Genomic DNA, 27,078 nt, shown 5'->3' on the forward strand with positions numbered 1-27,078 from the left:
TGTGCCTTCTTAAGCAGGGGGACCTGCAAGATTTCAGTCCATTACGTTGTGTGTTACCAGTGTTCTTGGTGACTGTAGTCCCAACTCCCTTTAGATTATTAACAAGCTCTTCTTGTGTGGTTTTGGGCTAATCCACTTTTCTCATGGTTATACTCAGCCTACGAGGCACGATCTTCCATGTAGCTCCAGATTCAATTTCTTTTCATTTCCGAATAATCTCCCAAACAGCACTTCTTGCTGATGGTCTTGTAGCCCATTCTACCTTCTTTTGCAGGTCTAAAGTCTTGTCCCTGACGTCCTTTGACAGAAAAATCTGAGAATGGAAGAAGCTGATTTTGTGAGCAGGTGTGCTTAAATACAGTAGATCAGCGGTCCCCAACCCCCGGGCCAGTCCGTGAGTCGTTGAGCCTTGGATGTGAAAATTATGGTTTTCAGGGTTTTTATCGTTAACTTGGTTTCCCTGGGTCTTTTCCCGTGTTGTAGTTGTCTTATTTTGAAAGAAATATTTACGCGTTACCATAGCGACCAGAGAGCATTAAAGGGCAGAGAGGAGGATTATACTCTCAATGTTGTTGGCGCATTTTCAGGAGCACGCTGCTAATAAAGTTACACAATTACACAGTGAATTCACGTTTATTATTATATTTGCAAGATACCACAGTTTTTGTCTTGGTCATTAAAATGTTCCGTGGCACAAAAAAGGTTGGGGACCGCTGCAGTAGATGAGATCAGAAGCATCTGTTGTTGAGTAATTGACTGATTGATTGTAATGGAAGCCAGAATTCCAGCTTTCTTGTAGGACATCAAATACTTATTTCACTCAATGACATGAAAATTAATGCCTAACTTTTATGTAATGGTGTTTTTCTTCTGACTGGTTGGTTGATGTTCTGTCTCCATTAAAATGAAAAACCATAAAAATTAGAAAAATTAGAAATTCAGCAGGAGATCAAATAATTATATCCCCCACTTTCCCTGAAGTTATTTTAAATTCCCTAAATTGGATGTTTAGCAGCTGATATCAGGACATATTAAGTCCCTTAGGCCTTGAAATTTGAGTCCAAGTGCTCACAAGTAACCACAGTGAAATAGCTGAGAGTCAGTTTCTTGGCCGTCTTGAGACCAAGATCTGCTTTGTTACTCGTGAAAAGGTCATCTTGCCCATCTACAGAAACCACAACACATAAAAGGTTGCATTTAGTTCAACCATCCAGAGGATCATATTATAAATATTCTTCTCATTTACTCTTCTCTACCTTTACTGATAGGCCAAGCAAAAGAAGTGGAAGAAACTGATATGGAAACCTCAAAGGTAGGATGTATCTCAAAAGACACACACAGCAGTGATATTGTGTGGCAGTTTGGGTGTGAGTCATGTCTTTAAGGACAAACAGTACTTTCTAGCACATCATGCAGTCCTTCATTCTCTAAATGTACTTGCCTATAATATCATGTTTTTAATAAAAAAAAATACTTTCTTAACATAAAGACCTGCAAGTTATTACCTCTGAAAATGCCATGCTCAGGTCCACCAAGAGAGGGCGCTGTTTTGACATGTCTTAAATCCCAAGATGCATTTCTGCCTTCCATCAGCCTCTTATGGTCCTCAGATTTCACAGTGAGGAAGATCCAGGAGCAAAACTGCTGTTGCATCATTTAACGATCATCCTGATCCTGATCATCATTTCAGGAGCGCAACCCAGTTATGTGAAACTGTGCTTGTTCTTGCATCCAGAATCTAACTACCCAAAAGCCTCGCTGAAAGGACATGGCTGTAGGCAAACTGGAAAGATTAAAAAAGAAGTTACACGCCACTGATTATGCAATATCAGTTTATTAGTGAAGCGAGGTTTTACTCAGCCTGTCTATAATTGCGCAGTATCTTCTATCTTATTTCCTAGTGTTTTGGGAGTCACTCACTCAGGACTAAATGTCAGAATATCTTTGTTCCAGTTCTGCTTCTTGATTAACTTTCTCTCGAGAGTCCTTTCCTGGCACCGCCGTATCCCATTCTTATCCAGTTTATAATAAAATTTCACGAGTGCTTAAAGCATGTACATCAGAATCAATTCCCTGCACATGATTATTACCAGCAGGAGATTATGTTGTGAATAACACCGTACGTTTCTAACGACCGAGCTGATTTTTATGAAAGTTAGTCGGAGCATTTGCGAAGAAATTCCTCATAACACTAGGTCATTAGAGGACTCTGTCCCTCTCCCTTGAATTTGACCGTATTGATGTAATCCACTGTTTCCAGTTTTCACCCACAAAATAGGCTTGTTGCGTAAATAAAAGAAAGATGAAAAAAGAATTGAGAGGAGTGCATCAATGCAAAATTGAGACCTTGTTGTTGCTTTGTCACCATGAGTGACACAGATCAGTTGTGTGGCTCAAAATAGCTCAAACGTAGTTGTTGAATGCCTTATTGACGACAGTGGCATAGCAACGAGTAGTACGCAGTGTGTGTGTGTGCTCAGGTGGGCCTTAGCATTTTGTTTCACGGACTACATCTGCGTGTTTATGTGAAGAAAGCACCCAAGGTCCACATGTGGCCCTGAAGCAGCAGTTTGGGCTGCTTCTGATGGTAGCAGGGTCGTCTCTGGCAACAGCCCTGACTGACTAGAAGTGAGGATTGTTGGGGAGGGGTCAGTCAATATCTCTTCACCCAATACCTTATCTCGCCACTGCTCTATAGCCAGAGTCCTTTCATATAAAAATAGCATCCCTCACTCAGCCTTCAAGCTTTTGCTTCAGAGCGGACGAGTGTTTGCACGTCATTGGCACTTAAATACCACTGATAAACGCGCTAATGTAGACCGAACGCCATCATAGGGTGGACACTAGACTTCAAGTTAAGTTAAACCCAAGCAAGGACATGAGCAAGAGCATGAAGACACAGATTGGTTATTCTTTCACTCATTGGGGCCTCTGAGTGTTTCCAATGTTGAATGAGCTCTCTGACAAAACCTCATCTGATTGTGCTGGCGTCCACACCACGGCATTTCTCACTTCTTAAAGACAAGGTCATCTGGACCTTTTTCATACACAGACACAAAGAAAGATGTTGGTGACAGTGAGAAGGTTTTTGATATTCATACCAAAACAAATCAAGTACTGATAATAAAAAAAGGAACAGAGCTACTTTAATCTTGGGTGTATATATAATGAAATATTACTTTCCAGTAAATGGAAAGCACGGCTTCCCCAGACGACTCTTTGACATTTCTGTCCTTAGACAAAAGTGTCAGCAATGCAGTGTTACAGCAGCAGCTAAAACCTATACCGTACACTACTGGATGTGGACTAGATCTGGAGAGATCAGCGAAACCCGATCTGTGTCATGACATCATTTTTCTGAATGGCGCATCTGTGTATTTGAGGAGCTCAGGGTCATGGAAGTGATGAGTCACTGATGTGGTGCATTAGAGAGTAGACGTTACACTTTTCTGTTTTTTTTCTGCTGGTAACTAAATGACATCATGATTAGTGAATTCAATTGTTTGAACCTCAAGGAGTCACGATTCGTGAAGTCAAGCGTTTCAGACCTCTCACGCAATTTATTCCTTCAAAGGTCAATGCACTTCATTAAAAGCCTCTTAAAAGTTGCCAGGTAGCTGCATTTCAGCCAAAAGAGGTGTATTTTAACATCATGTGTTAGCATAAGTTTCCAAGCTAAAATGCTTTTTCTGCTCCATCCATTAGTCAGCTGTACCATGGATGGATGGATGGATAATCCCTAAAAAGAAAAATTTAGGTTGGAGGCACTTCTCCGTTCTAAACACATATAGAGATCCATAAGAGATATAAGATATATATTTTTTTATAAACTACACAAGAAAAAAGAAAGTCTAAGTCAGGGGTTTTTCAAAAAGATTGAATATCAGTATCACGTTCCACAATTTTATGAGTGAGGCTGCCAATAAATGAAGCAGCATTGAGGTTTATCATAAGCATCTTCTTAAAGTACTCAGGGTGGGAGACGAGCAGAGCTCACACAGTGGCTGCTAAAATCATTTTAAGCATCATTAGCAGCTTACAGCGGGAAGGAGATTGAAGACCAAGCACAGTAGTTTAGTTAGTAGTAAATATATTACATAAATATATTACAAGGTGTCAGTTTGCAATTTGAAGATGTTTGAAACACACTCAGTAATGACCTGAGGAAATATATAATTTTTACTGATGGGAATGACTGAGTGACACCATCAGATGTCCTCCATTCACACTGTTAGTGGGAGTGGAGCTGCCATCGATCAATTTTATGAAAAGTTAATCAAGAAGTACAATGGGCCCAGATCGGTGCACAAATCACGCTTAAAGGTTTTTCGCACACAAATCAATGATTTATCAATATTTTTTTCAGACCAACATTTGTTCATATTTTCCCCAAAAAATGTCCCTCTGACCAGTGAAGGCCTGGCAGGCTTAAGACATGTAAAGTATTAAGTGTTCAACAGGAATTCTGCTACTAGTATTTTCTTGTTATTGTTATTGTTGTTGTTGTTGCCTTTTGGTCATTTTTTCAATGCTGCCTAAAAGACCATAAACCACAAAGTGCTTAGAATTGCAACTAAATAAAGCAACAAAAAAAAAAAGACACTGAATATCAGAAAACCAAACACTAAAAGGAAACATGTAGACTTTTATCTTTTCATTTAAATCTATTCCAGTATTCCTTATCTGATCTCACCCTATGTTAAATTGTCTATTGTCTAATAGTCTAATTTTTTGGCACTATCCCAGGGAAGCTGGAGAAACTGGATTTTCCTTTTCCCCTATTGCCGGGAGTTTCTCATCTCCAACTGACAGATCACGCACTCTTTTGTCCTCCACCTGTTTTCTTTTTTTACTTGTAGTCTGTTAGTCTCTTCTTACCTTTCTTTTTCTCATTTTTTTTTACTACCACAGCATCTGTTTTAATTTTAAAACATACTTAGATCCTCTGTTATTTTAGTCTGAGCCATGCTTTTTCATTTGTTTGTTTTATATGTTTTGTTTTTACTCTCATTACTCCCATGGAACCACTTTTGTAACCTTTGTCTTCTCTGACTTCCTCTTTGGACACAATAGTTTTAGTTCTGCTAGTCTGCTTCACATATATGTAGCTTGCACAACACTGTTGGTTCAGAATGAATCTGATGTACTAACAAGTGCACAGTGGTAAGAACAAAATAGGCTGGTGTGCACGTGTAAGAAACCTGACGGTAATTTTGCGTGCACACTTTTTTGTGCAGGGTAGGAATGTTTCCATGCACATGTTTGTAAATGAAGGCCAATATCTCAAAACCACGATTAAGCTTTACTGAAGCTAAAAAATTGGACTAGCCTACCCATATTGTTTAAAAGCTGTTACCTTACAAACTAGGCTATTTCCATGTGTTTGGGGCTATTTATCAAACATTCAAACTGGTGTTATTTTTCACTGTGTTTTGCTGAAGAACGGTGAAATGATTTGAAATGAAGTTATGGATAAAATCCAGATCATAAAAGAAAAAGAACTACAACTCTACCAGACTCCAGCTACCATGTTACTGTTTATAATGTGTTGTCTACTTACTAATCCTCAAGCCTACACCCACGTTGTTGTTTAGGTTTTTAATCCCAAAATCCCGTTCTCCTCCTTTTCTCTTCTTTGTTTAGTAATTATGGATGTGTGCGTTGCAGGTTTGTTTTAAAAGAAACATCGACCCATTTCCATCTTGCTTGTTTCAGCAGAAACAGGAAGTGGAAGGCTGTTTTTTTGGGGTTTTTTTTAAAGAGTGCTTTAATGTCAGCACGTGCAGTACTTTGTTCTTTTATTCATGGCACACGTGCCAAGCAGGCAGAAGGCCATCTGTACTTTACTTTATCACTTTGTGGGTCAACCTGATATTGAACGTGACGACTGTCCCTTTGCAGTGTTGCTTGATTCTTGCCATTAAACATAAACATATTTTACCATTGGATCAGTCTGGTTTTCCTTACACTACTTTTATTTTTATGTCAGTGTTGGCCGTCTGCATATTGTCTCTTTTGTCCTCGGTGCGATGCCTGCTGCTTGTGTGTTTTCAACAGAATATTAAATTTCACTAAGCCATCCTGAGCTGATGTTTGTTGTGTGCTGTTGTCCGATGTTTGCATCTGTTCAGACTTATTCTTACTGTGAGACGTTGGCTGTGTCCCCGGCTTATCTGTTGCTTCTGTTAGTCGTGCACGTCAGCTTGCATCGCTGTGTCATCATCTCATCTCAACATCGCTCATATGACTTAAGGGTTTTATTCATTCCTCTTCACATTATAATCATGAACGTTTAGTAACGTTTGAGTTCACATACTGACGTTTTTTAACCTCTGATATTTTTCACTGATTTGGTTTTCATCTTATTCCAAATATAATGTTTGTATCTGTTTGTCTTTTTTCTTCTTCCTTCAAACAGCAAACTACAAAGAAATGCTATTGTTGATGTGTACCCACGTGCATATACGATGTACGCCTGTGTTTGCGGGCTGTAAAAGTGTGCTCTCTCTCCCCACGCTGTGACCTTGGGAACTCAGATTATCCAACATGGTCAGTTAATCGATAAACAAAACTGTCAGCTGGTCACGTGACCACCAATTTCCCCCTCTGTGGTCACAGAGTAAAGATGAACGTGGGAGGGTCATCCATATTGACAGAAACCAGTGCCAGAGTAATCCATTCTCAGCTTCAGAGTAAGAAATGCCCCGCGGGCAGAATGAGTGAGTCACACTCACCACACCATCCAATCCCACAAGGCAGTGTAGAGGGATTAATGCAGATTATCTGCCAATGCTATTCTTAGATATAAATGAAAAATCTCTGGATCAGATTATGGTTCAAGGAATGCTAAAAAACGAAGCTGAGAAATCACATGACCAGTGTTTTGCAGACTTACAAGGACCTACTATCCGTAACGCCTATTCAATAAAATACTGTATTAGTGTAAATAAACATAAAATTTTATGTCTTTGGGTGAAAAAAGGAAATGTTGAACACATTATTTATTTAACATTTAAAGTTTATTTTAGAGTTTATCCTGACAATAAGTCATTTTTCCTGATCCCATATTGAATACTTTTATAATAACACTTTATCTGAACATAACAAATATTTTTCTGCAGAAGACTCAGCTACTCAGTGACCAGCAGGTGGCGTCGGTGAGAGTCAAACAGTCAGTGACTGTTTGAGTCTTCACCAGAGGAGCTGTCCTTTCAGCACCCCGTGTCTCCTGTGTCTGAGCTCAAGCCCTGTCAAGATTCAAACTACAGATACACACGAAGAAACCTGTGATATAGAAAAATCAATGAAGTTTACAAAGGCAGCAGAACTAGTAAAATGTCACAGAGACCCATCTGGTGATAGTGACAGAAATGAACAATGCATGCTCCGTGTTGCAGTTGCTTTACAATAGCTGGGTTCTGCTTTCATTAAAGACTGAAAGCCTTGGCAGGTGACATTTCACTAACTAATCTGTGAAAGACTCCCTGGAATTTTCCAGAAATCATGACCACCACTAATCTTACATGGAACATATTCACATCATTATTTTTTTTTCATTATTTTTATTCTTTTATTTATTTAGTTCCCTGGGTTTTTTTTAGCAGTCTAAAATAAGGTGTGCACCATATGGCCACTGTGTGAGATGAGTCTTTTTATTTGAATGAAGTTCAAGCTCTCACAGCTTTATCCTGGGAGAGCGATTAGAGTGCTCTCACCTCACTTCCTTCCCTCTTTTCCTTTCCTCACTTTTTGCCCCTTTCTCCACAGTCCTATTGCATTCACATTAGCTGCGAATGCTGGCTAACAGTAGAGAAAGAGGCTGTCCATCTGTCTGCTCTTGCCCACTCCTGGTGAAGCGATGAAAGTTGCACTCACTGAGCGTTGTCACCGTGAGAGTTTTTCATGATAAAAGTAATCACAGTGGGGTCTGGGGGCCTTTTGAGAGTGAGCAGCTGCTGTCTATTCCCTCTTTTAGTCATGGAGCACAATTTGCAATCCTCTGAGATAAGACATGCTCAAATGTGCAAAGATGAATTTATGCTGCTGACATATTATAGACATTAGAAATTATTTGCCAGACTACTGTAAAATAATGTATAGCAGCTCAGTATCATTCACAAAACCGCAAAAAAATATAGATTTTCAAAAATCTTGCATGCTTACGTTATTCAGCACTTCTTAATGTGTGCATTAGCAACCACATACACTCACAGTAATCCACCAGTTAGCAAGCTCCATCCAGAGACGGTGTATGGGTGCATGACGTAGACATAGACCTGCTAAGTAACGTGTTAAATATTAGAAGCGGTGAAGGTTAACTGATTTAACACAATATGTGTTCCCAAATACTCGATATAGAGATACAAGTTCTAGACTCACATCTGAGTAGATTATGATGTTGTTCCCTCTCTTCTACATATATCTTCTGATTTGTTACAGTTCAGAGCATGATTGCATTGCCATAAATAGATGAGTTGTTATACTCCGCTGCCACGGCTCATACTTTAATCAGAAATCTCTGTGGCGTTAATGCAGCATTATAGCAACACAGGAGTTTTCTATGTGTGGAGCGAGGTGTTGGCTTAGAACTGTCTTTAACTTTGGCCTACTGGCTGTGACTGGAGCATATTAATGTTATTCGCAGACTGAAGTACTCAATTTTATCTGTATTATCTGCGTGCTATCATTTTATTTATTGGTCAGGCATGTGCTCACTCACGTGGCAACATCTACATTTTAGAAATCAAAGTGAGTGATTGAAGGTCAGTGGCTCAGGCTGAGTTCAATAATAACTTATTATAACGAAACTGTGCTTTAATAAAACTGCTTACACAGTTTAACCATAGGTTGTGATAATAAAACAAATGCATTCAAACAACAGAAAAAGACATCTCTCCAAAACAAACATGTTTCAGTAAAATAAGAGGTCTACATTCGAATCAGAATATTTTATTAATAATTGAGGAAATTATTAGAATTGTTATTCTAGATCTTTAGAGCATGTGTGTGTTGCATCTGTTATGGTATTAGTCACCCCTAATGAGGTGTAATTCGTGTGCAGTGCTTTAAGAAGATTAAACAGGAAGAATGGGCTGCACCTTCACCCAGCGTCGGTGCTAAAGTCAGTCATAGTTTTTGATGATAGCTTCTGTTAAAGTGAATGATCAGCTGCTCTCTGAACCCTGTGGCCTCTAGTGATCCAGGGAAGAGATAAGCAGCTACTTCTGTGTTCAGTGGACCGCAAACTTGAAAGCACGAAATACTCAGCCATTCGTTTATGTGTCCTTTTTTTGTATTAGTGGCCTTTGCTATATTTTACAGCCATTCAATGGTTGCGAGGCACAGACTGTAGTTCAAAGATGAGCGAGACAGATTTGTCACTCCACATTTCTGGATATTTTCTTCAGAAAGTTGAGTTATCATTTATAGATCGTCAACCTGCTGCTCACTGATATAGTTTAAGATTAAAATGACTGACCTCACTGAGCTCAGTGTTATGATGTTCATGCGCTAAGCCTAACGGGGCGGAAATAATAACATATGATTCTGAAGGGGACCAATCGCCCTTTTTCTCAAATATCCTCAAAATGTCCCCGCCGTTTGTTGGTAATTTAATTAAAAGCTTTTGCTTTTACTACTACCACGCACCAGTGCCTGAAAAATAATGAGCAAATGGAATCATAATCATAATCCCATAACTAAAATATACTCTAGTTTTTTGAGTGGTTTGTTGCTTTAGCTTAGCAGAAGCTGCTGCTAAAAAAGCCACGTGTAGGTATAATAAATGTCAAACACTGCACTTCTCTCAAAAATAAAACTACAAATCTTTTGGAAAACTAGAATAACAGCATAATACAGTCACTGGCTAGGTTGGATAGTTCCCATTATTTGTTGACTGGGCAGTTATTGCTGACAGACTTATGAACCCAGCACCCAGAACTATCCCCCACCAAATAGGGCAGTTTGATTTAAAGTCAAGTTACTGCAGTTATAAAACACTTACTAGCCAACTAAGCAAACTGAGTTACCATGAAGGCCATCTGATTCATCATGTGTGCAGGCCACATAGCTATAAACACAAGTACCCCACTACACTCAATGCATTAAGAGATTAACAGGGTTAGCCGCTGACACAGATCAGGGGTGGAGACGAGTACGAGAGGAAAGAATTGCAGCAGTTTCCCTCAAATAATGCTGTTCTTGTATAGTCGGAGTTGAGCACAGGGGTAAATGCAAAGAGGATGTTATGGCAGGAGCCTACCACCCTGCTCTAGCCCTCTCTGCTGGGCTAGTTATGCTTATCTTGGAGAGAAATAGAGAAAGAGAGCCATCTAGGGAAAAGGACAGAGAGAACAGGAGGGAGGGGGAGGGAGGGTAGAGATCCTGCGCCTGCTCATAGTGAGCACAGCAAGTGCAGCTTTCATCCGCAGCGGAGGCTGAGGCAGAGAGCGTTAGAGTGAGCGAACAGAAGCTTGAAGCGACAGTGTGCGAGCCTGATTGAAAGCCGACCAGGCTTTAAAGAAAGGAGCAGCAACTAGCCATGTTGGCTTTTATTTGCAATCACTAGCCCTCGTGCTTCTGCTGCATGCTGCAGCTTGCTTTGCGAATGTTGCAGTGCAGGTCACCTCCTTCTCTTTTGGGAAAAATGAGGAACCCCAGGGAGGTGTGAATTTCTGGCACAAGTGCTCAGCACTGCGGCATCTTGATCCGAGCGAAGGAATGTAGCAGAGAGGTTGGAGAAAGCCGAGAGGATCATCCATCCAGACTTCGGTTCCCGACCATCCGTCAGCCTGTGCGTGTCTCTCTTCCCTTCTTCTCCCTGTGCATCTCTCCTGCTCTGTGTATGGGAGGTGAGGCACTGGCAGGCTGTCAGTCAGCATGCGGCGGTGTGAACGGGCAGCCCAGTGCCCACAACACGCTATGGATATCAGACACTCCTCGCTGTACTAATGAAAGGCTTCAAGCTCGCCTGGTAAGAAAAGACAAGGAGATGTGGCACTCCGAATGTGTGTGTTTGAAATGTTACCGTTATTTCCTCCCCCAAATAGCCGTGAGGCTGTCATGAATGCAAAGCACAACCCAGTCCAGCATCTAGATGTCTGGGCTATTTTCTGGTATTTTGTCCTCTGTGGCTTTAATGACATATGTCATCCTAAGATGACATTCTCTTTAATGAGGCTTGATGGATGTTTATTTAGCTGTGCTTATTAAATCGAGCACATATCCGTCTGTCTAACACCTGTGTATTTCTACACCCTTATGTAAATCGCTAGAAACTGGCATGTAATGAGGGCTAGATCACGACCAGTAAGCTGTGACCAGAGCGTGTGCATCCGGTGGGGCCAGTGTGGTGTAGCGTGCTTTTCCCGCTGTGACTATAGCGACCCTGCTCTTCTCCCCTCTGGCTGGCTCAGTGTGAAAGGAGCAGCTGAGGAGAGACACTCACGTGGCTGCCTGGAAAAGAGCATGCACATGCTCCCTCGGTCTCTCCGCGGCTTTCGCTCTCGCCTTCCCCCCTGCCTGTTTTCCTGCTCCTTCCTTATCACACATAGACACACAGATTCAGCACCAGCAAGTAATTCTACTCTCACTTTCTTTTCTAGCCTGTCTTGCTGCACTGTGCGCTCCCCGTGCACTCTTCTATCGTCCATCTTTTTATCCTCTCCTCCCCCTGTGTTTGTTTATGCTCCTCCTCCTCCTCTTGCTTGATATTTTTAGAGACGAATTACGGCACACTGCAGGAAGAAAAAAAACTGGAGGGGGAGCAGTTTCGGCAACGTGCGTCCCACTTCCTTCCTTCCTTCTCACTTTCATGAGGACTTCTTCTCTTTCCTGCAGGACGTCTTCTTCTTTTTTCCTAATGTCTCTCTTTTATTATCTCTGTTTTCTTGCGTCTCTTCTCTTTTTCATCTCTTTTCTGCTCTCCTTTTTGTTTATGCATTTCAGACATATCACATAACCCCCCGGGTATTTCGAGATGCAGACAGCAGCTTTGAATTTTTCCTCTCAGGCCTTCATAAAACGAATCATATTGAGTGCATATATGTTCGTGTCAGCCAATTTGTCCTCTGTTTGCATCCATACAGGACCCTTAGAGGACCCTGTTTGGCTGGTTAGCATGCATGTCCTGCTCTTATGGGGCAGAAATGCATGCACATGCTATTGATGTCTTTATGATCTGTTGCCTGTTTCACATTTATCACTGAGATGATTGAGCACTAAACTCACTACTGTCAGTATTTATGACACTATTCTCCATCCTTCAAGGAGCAATCTGCTTTGTAGGCAAAACAGTGCGACCTGCAGGTCATTCCATACCTCTATCACTTCATTTTGTTATTAAGGTTATAAATCAGGAGCTGACACTGGACATGCAGTTCTTATTAATATCAGTGGGATGAGGACATATCTGCGCTCATCAATGTATTAAAGAAATCCAGTGTGGGGTTTGTTGTTTACTTGCTAATCAGAAGACATGGAATAGGGAAGAAGAAGAGAGACAGGATATGTGCGCACATGTTTGTGTGTGTGAGAAAGGGAAGGGGGAAGGAGGGAGATTGCTCAGGATTTGACGGTGTCCGCAGTGTATGGATGTTTGCTCTTGGTATGACATTTGGCCTGACTTAAATCTGCTCACAAACACACACACACACACACACACACATTTACTCACACGCAGATGTGCACATACAGCCAACAGCAGCTGTAGCAACAAGGCACTGACAGCAGGCTAGAGCTGGAGCTTACTCACTGCACGTGGCACGAGCCAGTTGTTGCTGCAGGATAGGTGGACAGACTGTGAGTGTGCAGACTCGCATACAGAAACATGTGTGTTTTGCTTCGCCCCAAACATGTCTAGTTAGTTGTTTAGCTCCTCTGTCTATAATGACATTACTGATCGTAGATGGCGAATGCATGTCCTTCCCCTGCTTCGCGTCATGCTAAGGCAGCAAGTGGCATTGAGGAGTCGTTCCATCCACGACTTGGATTTGTATTCCCCTCTGCGGCTGTGGAACAGAGCTCTGTCACTACCTCAGCTATCTACATGTATGTGCTGTGTCCGTATACACTGCTGTCATACACAGAGTCAAAACAGCAGGGATATTTAGATACTCGCACCTAGCAAAGCATTTGCATAGATGCTTTAGATCCTCGTGTGCATACATAGAATCCAAAGCTTCGGGCAGTTAATATCCAGTGCTGAGCTCTCTGGGCTATTTTAGGCTGACTTGAAAATTGTAGCTCCCAGGCCTCTGTACAGAGAACGTTTAATTTAGCACAGTATATGTATGGTGTTAGAGAGAGAGAAGGAAAAGACTGTGCCTCTGTGTGAACTGCTGATTGTCCAGCTGGTCCTCCAGAGCCATTAGAGGTGTCAGATGTGATCAACCCCCTGCATTGAAAACAAAAGCATGAAATGTCAAGAGACAAGATTTTGTAAGGAATAGGTGCAGCATCTTGGACCCAGCTGCAGAGTCAGAAATAGACCACTGCACCAGCAGGCAAGGCCACAGTGGACTCCCAGGTTTACTACAGGGGGCTCCGCAGTGTAGAGAAACTGCAGAAGGCTTTCCCGTCCAGCCTCAGCTGATTATCTCCCTTTCTCTCTTTTGTCCCCCCATCCCCCTGTTTACTTATTTTATTAGTGCATCCTTGCCACAAGCCATTTGTCATCACCGATTATACTCTGTACTGTTCCACAGGCTGCATCCGATGCAGCAAGCTTTTTTTGCGTCTGCAGTGTGAGCGGATATGATTGACGAAGCCAGAATTATTGATTCACAAAGTCAATGAAAAACACAGAGATGGTTACATAACAGCACTTAGGGATATAGGAATAATGCATACAGCAGTTCAGGGTTCAGGTTACCTAAGTAGGAAGACTAGGAAGTTTGGTTATATGTGAATAAATAAGGAATAGCATTTTAAAATACTTTTTTATATATATATTTCTATATATTTTTATATATATTTCTGCAATCTTAACGGCCCCACAGTCAGTAGACTATGAATATTTCAGGAACCAGAAAACTGGTTCATATACACATATATAACATATACTTTCCTCTTTCGCCATCAGCCTAAAAACAGTACCTTTACATATGCATCTCTCACAAAGCCCCTCTAAACAAAGAGACTATATATTTTATTAGACTGGGTCATGAAAGTCTTCAGGGCACACACACAGTGGTAGCTATAGATGCATAATCCGCAGTAATGTGGAGATGATGCATATTTGTGTCTCTGACATGGGCAGAACCTTGTAACCGTGAAGGACTTGAAAGGTTTGGCATGAGAGATGAAATATCCAGATTGACCAGTGAAGTAAAGTTAACATTGATACAATGGAGATGCTGTATTTTACAGCATTACCTCAGTCAGGTGGAGTAGTTATTAATGTATGCGTCCATATGCACCAGGTTAAATTCAAACAGGTTTTAGGGAACTAGTGTAAAAAAGGTTTTGTTTAATACTAACTGTCAGTAAATAAGAACTTGTGTTTCACTTATAGCCCAGAAAAGGATGAAAATGTACACACAGAAGACGTTTGTCTAACAAATCAAGTTCTAACAGTATGAATTAACCTATTTTTTTCAATGTAAAGATCACATTCGAGATCATATGATTACTGGGTGTTGGAAACTGTTGCTTGAAGAACTGGTATTCATTGATTATCATCTTTGTTTCTGTAAAACGAATCAATTGCTCATATCGGCTTAACTTTAGGATGGAAGTGCAGCATAACAGCATGAGAACACCAGGGTGTTCCTGTGTTTCTCATCAAAATATTTAATTACATATTTCAAACATTAGTAGTAACACTACTTACTTATTTGACTTTCAAACTTTAAAAATACTTCACTTTGTTTCCCTCGCCCTACCTCCTGCCCAGAGCTTTGTCACCCAGCCTGCTTCCGCCTGTGTATCCCTTGCAGATGGCAGCGGCTGTGCCACGTCCCACTGGGACAAAGTGTCCTACAGGGGCCTAATCCGGTTGCCACTTTCCCGTCCCTTCCTGTCCCTCTCTGACACCTTGAGTTCTCAAATTACCTCATCAAGCTGTGGTTTGGAATTTAATTCGGCATGTTTAATTATATCAGCGTTTAAAACAGCTTCCTGTACCCAGAGGTGACAGCTTCAATAAGAACCCAAAAATTGTTACAGGCCTGCCTATGTTAGGTTGTCTCACAGAGAGGATAATTAAGCATTTTAATTAAGCCTGGGACCAAAGTCATGCTTGTGGGAATAGATTGAAATAGTTTTAGGAAAGGTAACCTATATAATGCCCCGCATGTTGTTGTTTTTTTTACTGTGTGGACACACTGTACATTGATGCAGAAAGTGTTATGTCAGTCTTTCAGTCTCCTCTATTTGGTAAAAAAAAAAAAAACCAAATGGAAACACCGATCATCAGCTTGAACTCTTGGGATGTTTTTGATTGCTAATAGCGTGTTTAAATACTGCATCAGCACCCCCCCCCTCCCTCTGACTCACGAACACACCACCCTCCAGCTCTCTACTTCTCCCTCGACTTGGGAACATTTCAAGTAGCGGTGCACATGAATGGCTTGACAGGCTGCCATGGTAGCTGCACGGCCGACACAGTCAGGCTGACAGACATTTCCGTCCCAGCGAGGCATCGTCACATTGGTGTCGTCATGACAACTCTGTAAACAGCACGCCTTCCTCTCAAAAATCATAGGAGCCTCTAACGTTTGTGGTGTGTTTTGCGTACATCATCAGCAAAATGAACTGTATGAAATCAAATGAATTGTTTTTTAAACCTGTCAATCATCATTACGTAGCTGCAAAGGAGCAGCTACGTAAACACCACACACTACCATGTCTGTGAGTGTGTGGTCAATTTGACCATCTGTGTATCCCCCGGGTTCAACAACAATGAGAACAGAGGTTCTCTAAGTAGGTCACTTGTTGGTGTGAGTCTGGGCGGGCTTATCACGGCACACAGTAGTCCAGCTCAGTGGACCAGCTCCCTTTGTTCCACAGCACAGCTCCGCTGAGCGCTCCCACAGAGGCAGCCAGCAATGCTGCAGCCCCAGGGTCAAGTCTTTCCAGCAGCACAGCTAAAGGTTCAGTTTGCTTCTTTTTACAGACACAGAGGTGATTACTGACTGCGATAGCCTGCATGTGTAAATGGCTGTGAATGTGAATTCATTACCTTAAAATGACTTTTCCTGGCATGTACATGTGACAGGTTTCTGCTGTTGCAAGCTTATTATAGTCTCACAACAACGTGCAGTTAGAAGTAAATCATAGTAATAATTAATAAAGTAGTAAATATAAACAAACATTTTAGGTTTCACATAGAACAGGTTCACCCATAATAATTAGAAACCAGTTGTACCACATTAGGGTTTCATTCCAGTCCTATAGCCAAAACCTTGCATCTGTTTGACTTACATGAAGGTGTAAATATGTCTAATTCGATAAGTTATAGATAACAACAGAATTTTAATGGCTCACAAAGCTGGCATGTGAATGATTGTGTGATTTTTGTGTTCAGATTTTTTTCCATTTTCAGTTTATTTAAAATAATGTAATCAGGTAATTATTGTCCGCACTGTTGCCTCACACCAAGAAGGTCCTGAATTCGATTCCGACACCTGGCTGCGTGGCCGGCTTCCTCCCACAGTTAGTGGGGTTAGGTTAATTGGTACATGGTTCGCTAATCCCAAACCCACCAGCGTAAATACAGTTATACTGTATGCACGTTTAAAAAACTAGAAACTGGAAAAGAAAGCACCAGTATTGATAGTATTTAATGCTAAGCAGAGGTAGGAGCACCAACATTAGTTTAACATTGCTATAAAAACTAAATGCAACAAAAATAACAGAAACAGGCTTTAAAATTTCGAGCAGGTCGTGACGTCTATGAAACCTGTGACTAGTTTGTGAGCTGAGATCCTGGAAGCATCAGACTTGGGTGAAGGGAGGGGACTGAGCCCTTCTACACATGAACACATGAGATAAACAGCAATGCTGCAGCACCCTGTAGCAAAATGGCCGTATGAAAATGGAACTAGTGTGACTATGAGTCATCACTGTGATCAGTTTAATGGGATTTAGGGATGGTTTATTTTGTTATTTACACATCCACTTCTCCTACTGTGCCATGTGAAATCCATAAGAGGCCAATCTGTTTTTGTAATCTTGTGTTTTTACCGTTATGACTCAAACGCCCATGTATAAAATACCAAATTTGTAAAACTATGCACCTTTATATTCTGTAATTAGAGCTTGAGCATGCATTAATGAAACATCATTAAAGTATAATGTAACTGTCTGCAAAAATAATGTGCTTTCACTGCTTCGGGGGAAAGTACTGTAGGTTCATGTGAAGTTTAAATCAGCGATGCCTTTTATATTCAGGGGCATGTTTGATTATTGCTGCACTCTTTGCTTTAAAATGCAAAACAATCAGAGGTGAGATCAAGTTCAGGAAGCACTCTCCACTACAGCAGGAATGACTAATGACAGGCGTCGCACACGTGTGTTGTAATGCAAAGTGAACTGCTTGTATATCTGCATTAAAATGGATAGCAATGATACAGCTTCTTATTTTAATCTTTATTTATTCATTTGACCATGAGACAAAGTGGAAACACAGAATGCTTTAGGAGCTATGGAGTGAAAGTTCCACAGATGAATCGCAGGTTAATCCTAAATATTTGTTGGACACATACAGGGAGCATCAGCAGCTATGATTTTTTTGAAATATATGAATTTGGGTTACTTCTAGTATTAGAAAAAAAAACACTGTGGCTTTGTGCATGTGTGTGGGTGTGAAACATGAAATGTGTTTACCACTGAGAAATGGGTGGCTCATTATGTGATTTCGAAGGAGCTTCCAGTGTAAAGTGACCTGAATGCCGGTGATGTCAGCCCCTCCGATTCATGAAACACATGAATAATTGAGGAAGAAGCAGGCTCAGTGCACCGGCGCTGGGCAGAGATGGAATGCAAAGTGAAAGCCATCTCTTTCCTCATTAGCTCCGTCTCTGTCTCTCACCCGCTCTCGCTCTAGCCTGGCTCGCACATTCTCTTCTATCTATTGTCAGCCTGCAGCCCTGAAATTCTGTGACCCAGCAGCAGCGATCGCGAGAGGAAGAGCCTCGCTTGGATACTAGGAGAGGCAATAAGCAGACAGATGATCCAATGGCTGAGAGAGCAGAGGAAGAAAAAGGGGGAACGGAAAAGTGCAGGTTGCTAAGAGAGAACGGGAGCTTATCAGCCCGTATCTGACAAAGGAGAGGCGAGCGCATGATAGAAAGAGAAGAACGAGGTCTGATATCCTGGCTTCGGTGGCTTCTCTCCATCTGTTGGGAACAAAATATGTTTCCTTTAGCTCGCTCTGCTGCGTCTGCTTCCTCCTTCTTTACCTCTCATCCTCCTGGCATGCTCCGGAACTCGTCCACCCTCCTCCCCTTTATCCCTCATCCCTCTTTCCTCTCCCCCCCACCCTTCATCCACCTCCTCTCTCCTTCTTCCTGTTCCTCATCTAAGGCTCCCGCTGCGTGAATGAAGCTGATTGAAAGGGGCTGAGCGCTGCGGAGTGGCTCCCTACATGGCTACAAGCAGGTTAGTTCTGGGAACAACTGCCTGCATACCTGCCTGCATTCAGACAGACTGACACGGAGCCGGCATAATGATGAGTTTCCCTGCTTGGATCAACACGTTCTATTTAGAAGGAAAATCCTAGGAGGATGAGAGCTGCACCTCAGACCACCAATGCGTCTTCTTTGGCAGGTGGTGTTAAGGGCAATGTAAGCTGGTTATTAGGAGATCAGAGCTGGCTGGGGAAGATCAGTGGCTGTAAGCCTGCTGAAGGAAATCACCCAGCCTCCTCCTTCCATTTTTTTTTCTCTGTCTCTCTCACTCTCACCATGTTTTTCTCCAGCTACCTTTTCTTTTGCACGGAGAGAGAAAAGAAGTGCAGTGTGCAGTTTGTGGGATGATCCACTGGGTGAACAGCTCATCACTGGGAGCTGCCTGCGAGGACATGGTGGTGTTTGAGTGTGTGACGGTGGCCAGCGAGGGCTGTCGCTGCCTTGAGGGCTGCTGTGAGGAGGTGCTGAGGGGCCGTGTCTTTCATCAGGGGTATGGTGGATTCTGTGATGCATGCGTTAGTGCCACTGTGCATATGCAGGGAAAAAAGGGATGGGTGGGGTAGAATGGTTTTGGTTATGTAATCTGTGCAGTTCACAGGTGCATTTAAATACCAAAGTGGTTTATTCTGTATTATTTTGTAGATTGTGTGTGCGATGTCACTATTTGTATCAGTTCGGCAAGACAAAGCGAGCTGTGACGTGCCTGGTGTGATTAGTGGGCATACATACTGTGCGTCCACGCGCATGCCCATGTTTACTTCTGCTCCTGTGTGCTCAATGCGCGCATTCCTGGGAGCGCATGTGCAGTGGTTGCTAGCGAGCGTGGTGCTCCTCATGGTCCTTTGGGAGCAAGCAGAGCTGAAGGACCAATGCCAGATGGGTATTTTCCAGGGTCAGCAAAACTGTGAAAACAAGTGGGGCCCATGGAAAGGCCCGGAACTCTGCTCTATTGTGAAGTTGAGCGTTTGGACAGCTTGAGCCGGTTGGATTTAGGGCTTTAGAGCTTATTTAAAGAAAAGACTGTAACAAAGTGGTGCAAACAGCGAGCTTGTTTCTCTTTCTTTTCTTTTCTTTTTTCTTTCACTATGAGCACAAGAACTTGACCTATTGTGAATGGCTGGCACGTCAAGATCCTGTGTGATTAACACCTTGAAGTCAGTTCTCTGGGGGTTTTTTTTTTATGTAACTAGGCAAAACTTTAAAACTGGACAACAAAAATCTTGTTACTCATCTCGTTGTATCATCAAGTCTTAGCTCGACTCAGTCCAAGCTACTGCTCAGAACCAACAAAAGCACAGGAATAAGGCATCCTAGTCTCCATTTACTTCATGTACATTGCATTGAAACATTGCATTGACAACTGCAACTGCAGATAAGACATCTTCAGATCTCTTATCTGCTTAATGAAATAAAGAAATAGCCCATAGGTGTCCACAAAATACGTTTTGAGTTTTCACTTGCATTTAAAAGAGTCTGAGCATTAAAAAAGTCTGCAATTATTCAACAATTAATGTAACAGTTTATCAGGTCTCTTGAATTAAAGCCGAGCCTCTGCGCTTCCCTTGGATCTCAGTTCATTTCAACTCCATTTGCTGGGATACAGAGGCGAAATCCAAACATTTCCGGAGCCAAGTTGTGTTTGTACCTTCAAGTTTTCTCAGATGCAATGTGAATAATCAATGTTTAAATGACAGCTGTTTGTTTGAAGACACAAACACTTGCTTAATCATGAAATGTACAATGACGGTGCCCAGATGGGTTGTGAGGTATTGTCTGTCACATCACCATCCTGCTGTATTTTCGGCTCAGACGGCTTCTCTGACTGCAGAGCTTGAGTATATTTAGCCACACACATTGAATATTTAAGCCATCCTGTCCACTGTTGCTATAGCGATCTTCATTCAAAGTAGAGCTGTGTTTGAGCTTTGTAGTAGGCAATGCTTCAAGTGATATGTTTTTGGGGTTTTTTTTAAACTGATAAATTTCTTGAAGTTCTCTCTGTGTGTATACTGTATATATGTCACTGAATATAAGTGTACACAGCAGCCTTCAGGCCACTTTATCATTGCCACCCTATGACCCAGTAGGGACTCTTGCCCTATTTTAGCTCCAATACAACCAATAGTGCATATAAGTTTGCAGTGTTTGTCATGTCTGTTACATACGGCATTTTCATATGACGTGATAACTGTAAGAGCCTTGTCTATTAATCTACTGCCGAACTCTGTGTTTGACATTAATCACACTACATACTAGCATCCATAATGCTGTGACAGGTCCTCGCTTTGTGTCTCAGTGTTGTGTTTCATGAGGGAGTGAAGAACAAAGCAGTTGCGACTGATGCTTTTGTCCACTCTTCTCCAGGCTAGCAAAGGCTGCATGTTCACTCTGTCCACACTTAGCCCGCTGGTTCAAAGAGCAAACTCTTGTGTGAATGACCGACTGGGTTCAGTCATTCATATGCTGATGACGGATTCAGTGTTTCCATTGTTTACTGCCGTGTATCTGGAAGGGAGAGGTGATCCGTGCATTCCTATTACTGAAAACAACAAGTTGGGGGCCCTGTACATGTTTTGCATGCGGGGACATTATAAGAGATGAGCCATGTCTTTTTTTGTTATCTCTTCTATTTGCTAGTTTTGGTTACCCCACCACATCTCTCAAACTTAACATGGATTCACGTGAATTATGCTCTTCAGGCAACCCTTATAGAAGCCATTATCTTTATGTATTGTCTATTTTTGTTTGGTGATGCTACATTGTAGCTACATTGTAGTATCCAAGCATTTTGACTTTTAGTATAATTAACCTTCATAGGACCAGATGGGAACTCCATCCAGTCTTGCAGCTCTAGTTCAGACCTGCTAGTGTGAGAGTGAGAGTGACCAGCCGAGGATGTGACATGCAAAATAACACGACATGAACCCAGTACATGCCCATGCTATAGTATTGTTGGCCTATTTGTGCTATTTATCGTTTAATTAAGGCAACAGGATGCTTGCATAAGATGTCGCAGGCACATAAATGCTAAAAACGGGTCATTTTTACATATTGCTAGGTGGTTGCCAGGCAACTTGATGGGGTAATACAAATTATTCACAAGGGATCGTCATAGTGGGTAGCTCCCTATGTTGGATTTGGCAGATTTTTAAATGAAGCCATCAGGTGTCTGATGGTGTATAAATTAAGTTTTGTGGACATAAATAAAATGTCATTATAATGAAATAAAAGGATGCAGGTGCATCAGTACTGAAAGCAGCTCATATAAGTTGCCCATTGCTAGGTGGTTCCTAGGCAACATGGTGATATCATAATATCTGATATGGAAAAGAACTTAAAGGAGCCTAAGATACACCCGTGCGCCAGGTTTTATCGCTCAGCTCCTGGCGATGTAGGTGTTGGAGTTGGCGGACAAAGAAACAAACAAATGTGCAGACTGAGATTTTATGTCTTACAGTAAAATGCTCTGTTTAGATGCAAAGACACGAAAACAGTATGTTTTATCTGTATTATTTGCACAAAAATGTGTTTGTCTGCAGTTATGAGAGCATTGAGAACACAGACACATGACAGAGTGTGGACTGTCTTGGTGCAGGTTTGGTTTGCCATGAGATTCCAGTTCTGTAGCTATTGTATTTTGATATATATTGTTAATACATCTATTTGATGTACCTGTGCTCTTCTAAGGTTTGGTACAGTGCGCTACTTGCACCTTTTCTGGTTGATATTTGTGAAATTGGTGACAGCTGTTCTGATTATAAGTCACCTGTCCCAGTCAAGGGGCACATGGTGCACAGGATGCTCATCTTAAATTGTATTTTTGTGCATCACTTGGTCTTACACACGTGGTTTCAGTCATGATTTATTTATGCTTTCACATGAATTGTTGAGAAAATACTAGAATAGGGTGAACTGGTTGGGAATTCGCCATAGCCTATTACAATAAAACGTATGATGGTAATCTGTCTTAAATTTTTCATGGATCAAATACGATATATTAGTGAGGAACTAGTATATAAAAGGGTCTTGTATTTAATTATATCTATATTTTTGTTCTGGAATTCAAACACACTGAAGAAGACCCAGCACATAGTACAGTTTTAAGGGCCAAATTTAAGTAAGAGGGTTCGCGTCCAACCCAGTAATAAAAAATAGAAATCTGCCCAAAAGTCCCCAAAACACAAATGTTCTATCTGACCAAACATAAAAGACGTTCATTGAACACCTTTGTGCTTCATGTTGGTTTACACGTCCACCAGCAGCACGGAACACAACAGCCGCCCCCACTACTTACGGCCATGTGCCACAGTTTGTGCCATTCTCCATCCTCCTATCATCATGTGCAGTTGCCCACAGGGTTTCCCACAGTGTTTTGTAGCCCAGACAAGAATCTGCTTACATCATAAAAAATGTATAACCTTACAAAACCACCCATTCACCTTTAAAGAAAAGCAGCACAGGTGTCGTTCTGAATAACCAATGTCATAATTTCATTGTCTGTTCTGATTTTAATCTAGTATGTCATCCTTTATTCGGAAATTCAGCAGGTTATGGGTTGGGTGTTGCCTGTGCTAAAATCAGAGTATTTGCTTGATTGTCCCCCAACTTCCAGGTGTGTCGTATATGCACTTAACTACAAATCTTCTGGCTGAGACAGAGATCGTACTGCACGGTGCATATCAGATCAGCAAGCTGCAAACTTTAATAGCATGCATCTTGGCATGTACAACGCCAGAAGTTAATATGAAACGCCAAAAAGCACAAGAGGGAGCGTGAGAGGCAATAAAAATACTCATTAGAAAGCTAAACTGTAGCTCTGCACTAAAATCTCATGTGGTGGTCCCTTTACTGTTGGCAGAAATTAATGTATACTTAAAATTCTAAATGTTTAACAATTAATGTCTTTTAAGGACAGCTTTCCCTTAAATGTATTCTTAATGGCGTCACTAAGGAATACACAATGTACACTATACTTAAAATGATCATCGACTGAAAGAACTGAACTTTAGGTAATCATATGTATTGATGTCAGAGGCGTGCATTATTTATCTTAGTGAGTCAACAGATGTGAAGGCTCTGTGATGTCCTTGTCTTTTAAAATCAAGCAGCCATTGGTACAGCAGCATCTGACAGTCAGACAGAAGCTGTCATCACCGCTCTCTATGATTCAAGGCTCCAAGCTGCAGTGAAGTCCCAAATGTAACGGTAGATCAGTAATTCATGACCACTAACAGCAGCCATCGACTGACGTAATGGCTTGCATAACGCCATGTCAAGTAACCAGGCCTGGCAGGCACACTGTCACACAGATCACTTACAGGGCCTTTTGTTAGCTTCTGTCATTAGGAGAAGAAGGCTCCTTACTCAGCCAGAGATGTTTGAGATAGTCTAGTTCTGGATCACAGAGCCTAGCAGATAGGAACCTTGTGCACAGTTAAGGTCTGGGACTGCATGCAAAACAGAAATAGTGAAATATCACAGTGAGGATCATTCAAATTTGATATTTTTTCTAAAGATTTCTTAATAACTATGTGGATGTAGCTTACGCCATTTCATTTCGTCATTGCTGCTTTTGTTGTTGTTGTTTGTTTTTGAGTTCCCGTATTAGCTTGGCCATTATTAGCCATGTTAGCACATGGTGCTTCAAGCCTATTAAGCCTCGAGTGATGTAAGGCTGAGCAAACAGTGTACGTGCTGTGCTGCTGTCCACACTGACCTGTAGGTCAGTGCTGTCATGCAGAGCAGTTTGTCTTAATATTTGTTGTGAGGGTAAATCACATTGGAATGAATTCTCTTCTTTTTCTCTCTTTTTTTTTTTTTTGTTTCTTTGGGTTTTTTTTAGCACTGCCAGTAACTCAAACAAGAGCACGCCCGCCTGCTCACCAGTCCTGCGTAAACGCTCGCGCTCTCCCACACCACAGAGCCAGGAGGGTGAGAACATGGTGGAGAAGGGTTCAGACCACTCCTCTGACAAGTCCCCCTCCACGCCTGAGCAGGTTGTCCAGAGAACGTACTCCGTGCAGTCGGCGCGAAGCGGGGGAAAGAACTCAAAGGTGAGTACACGGGAGATTCGCCTTTTTATCTTCTCGATGCATCATCTGGAATCTGATCAGATGGAAATACAATACGGACTGAAACACGGTGCACTTTCACTGGCATATTTAAAAAAAAAAAAACGGATAAAACAGAGGATCCAGCTCTCAGCATCTCTCAGCCCTTTTTGAGCTGTGTGTCCTTTCCACCCAAAACACTCAGAACTGCAGAAAGAGAGGCCCCCGTACACCTCGACAACACTCTGCGTCACACAGCTGCTTCACAGTGGGACACCAGGTGTCAATATCACAGACAAAGATAAAGGTGAGACGGGCAGGATAAGGCCTAAGTGGAACACTTAGTAATAATCCTCAGTAATAAATTATTCATTGAGTATTAATTAAACTGTAGTAAAAAATTATTTCAGTGTGAAGGAATTATCATTGATTATGTTTGATAATTATAGTTATTATTAGTTTGTACACTAACTGATTTGACTGGGCGTCAATCATTATCAGGGACGCTGCTTATTTTAACCAATTATTAAACATTATTAATTATAATGTAATATAACGTCAAAAACTGTTTGTTCAAAATAAGTAAGCTGTTTATTAGCTATCTATTCACCATTTAACAATGATCTTTAGCATAAAGTGTTACCTGCTTTGACAATACGTTGTCTTTAACCTCAAACCTAAGCATACACATTATTACAGTTGAGTGTAATTTTTACGTTGTTGTTTCCACTTTGGCTCAAATACAGTAAGATGGTGGAGACGAATTTCAGGACTCTGGAGAAGATTTGGTTTTATAACGTGAACGCTTACTCAGCAAGAATAGAATCGTGTAGGAAACAGACATAAATCAATAGGAGGGCACCGAAATGAGGTTAGCAACTACCTGCCATGCTTTGGATTTCCTCTGTGATTTTAGTCCTGCTGTGTTGCATTACATTTTTTCATCTTCTAAATTAGTCCTCCTGACTCTCTGACAGTCGTGTTGATATTTTAACTCTTGTGATCCAGCTGTGTAACTGTGGCTGCACTAACACGTCAGTGTCGGCCCGGCTTTAGTTATTTTCTAGTGTAGTGACGCACGTGTTAGGATCGGTTATTGACTTGGTAGGTGCCTGATGATCTGTAACTATCACTCCACCCCTCCAAAACCAATCTGAACAGATAACACTATTCTCTCTATTCCTCCTGAACACACATTTTTTCACTAATTTTACAATAAAAGATTAAAGAATCAGTAAAGTTTTATATTGTACCTGTTTTAGCTTGCTAAACAACAAAATTAATCCAGGAAATGACTTACATTGACAAATGTAAAATGTAAACAATGGTTTCAAATCAGAGATTAGGATTTCTTGCGCTGAGCATGTTCTCTGTGTAGCTTTCAAGTGTTGCAGCTTTTTCTTTTTTGGATCTATCTGAGTTCTCATCAGCATTTCTCGTCACAAGCGAATTTAAATCTTTGAAAGTCAGGTATTCTCACAGAAGATACAAGCCATCACACTCCATCTCCTTTTTTGCCTTTGCCTCATCCGTCTCCGCTGATCTCCGTTGGGTTTTTGAGATCGTTTTCATTTCTCCACATCACACTGTGCACGCCGTCTCTCTCTTCGCTGCTGCTGCTGCTGCTGCTACATGCCATAATGATAATACATACCATCTGATAAAGACTGTTCAGCTCTTCTGTTGGTACTGTCAGCTGTTTCTTCTTGCAGTTTGTTTCGTTTTTGGGGTTTCATTTTTCTATCTGATTTTTTTGTTCTTTGTTCTTCTCCTGATTGCATGCTAGTCTCACAAGCGTCTTTCCAAAGTAAGCATTACTCTTTTTTTCTGTTCTTCTAATATTTCCGTGCCCACTTTCCCTCTGCAACACCTCCTGTCTTGTGAGCTGCGCTGTGAAAAAACCCCCCAAAAAACAACATTCCTGTTTTTCGAATGCTTCCCCCTGAAACCCGGCTTGCCCCCTTGTGCACACTGCAGCCGTTGCGATCCCCATCTGCACCCTTCATCACAGCAGATGGACGTTTTTTGCAATACCAATAACCCTACGCAACCTCACTCACTTCCTTTCCTTTTCCTCTTTCCTTCCTTTCCCTTTCTGGTGGTTTTATATGACATGAATTTCTACAGAAATGTCACATCAGGATTATTTGTTGTTGTTGTTGTTTTCCTATTCAGATGTAGAGAAATTCACTAAATAGATAAATAAATATTGCAAATAATTGTCCAAATTCCTTCCTCACCTCCTCTTCCTGTTCCCTGCTTGGGCCTTTGTCCTGGAACTCTCTTTACAAACTTATCTCGCTATTACACTGCGGTAATGAGTGCTTTATATCTGTTATGCTGTGTACTGTAATTCCCTTGCTGTAGAAGGATGAACTCTTTAAAATACTGCCAGCATC

The 27,078-nt window shown here is 41.5% G+C and overlaps 1 protein-coding gene across 16 annotated transcripts in view; it reads left to right on the forward strand.

Moving 5' to 3' along the window:
- gramd1bb (GRAM domain containing 1Bb) overlaps positions 1–27,078 on the forward strand; it is a 117,061-nt gene that overhangs the window by 69,691 nt on the left and 20,292 nt on the right. For 9 of the 16 annotated variants that reach the window (XM_040009595.1, XM_040009597.1, XM_040009601.1 and 6 more), the window contains 2 exons: positions 24,472–24,682; positions 26,466–26,486. In XM_040009595.1, the coding sequence (XP_039865529.1) occupies positions 24,472–24,682; positions 26,466–26,486 (232 nt within the window). Of the gene's footprint in view, positions 1–635; positions 18,601–24,471; positions 24,683–26,465; positions 26,487–27,078 lie in introns of those variants that run through there. The other 7 variants (XM_040009598.1, XM_040009603.1, XM_040009602.1 and 4 more) reach the window with 3 other exon arrangements.

This window comes from Simochromis diagramma, unplaced genomic scaffold (genome assembly GCF_900408965.1).
Source record: "Simochromis diagramma unplaced genomic scaffold, fSimDia1.1 OVJJ01000344.1, whole genome shotgun sequence".
NCBI lineage: Eukaryota > Metazoa > Chordata > Actinopteri > Cichliformes > Cichlidae > Simochromis > Simochromis diagramma.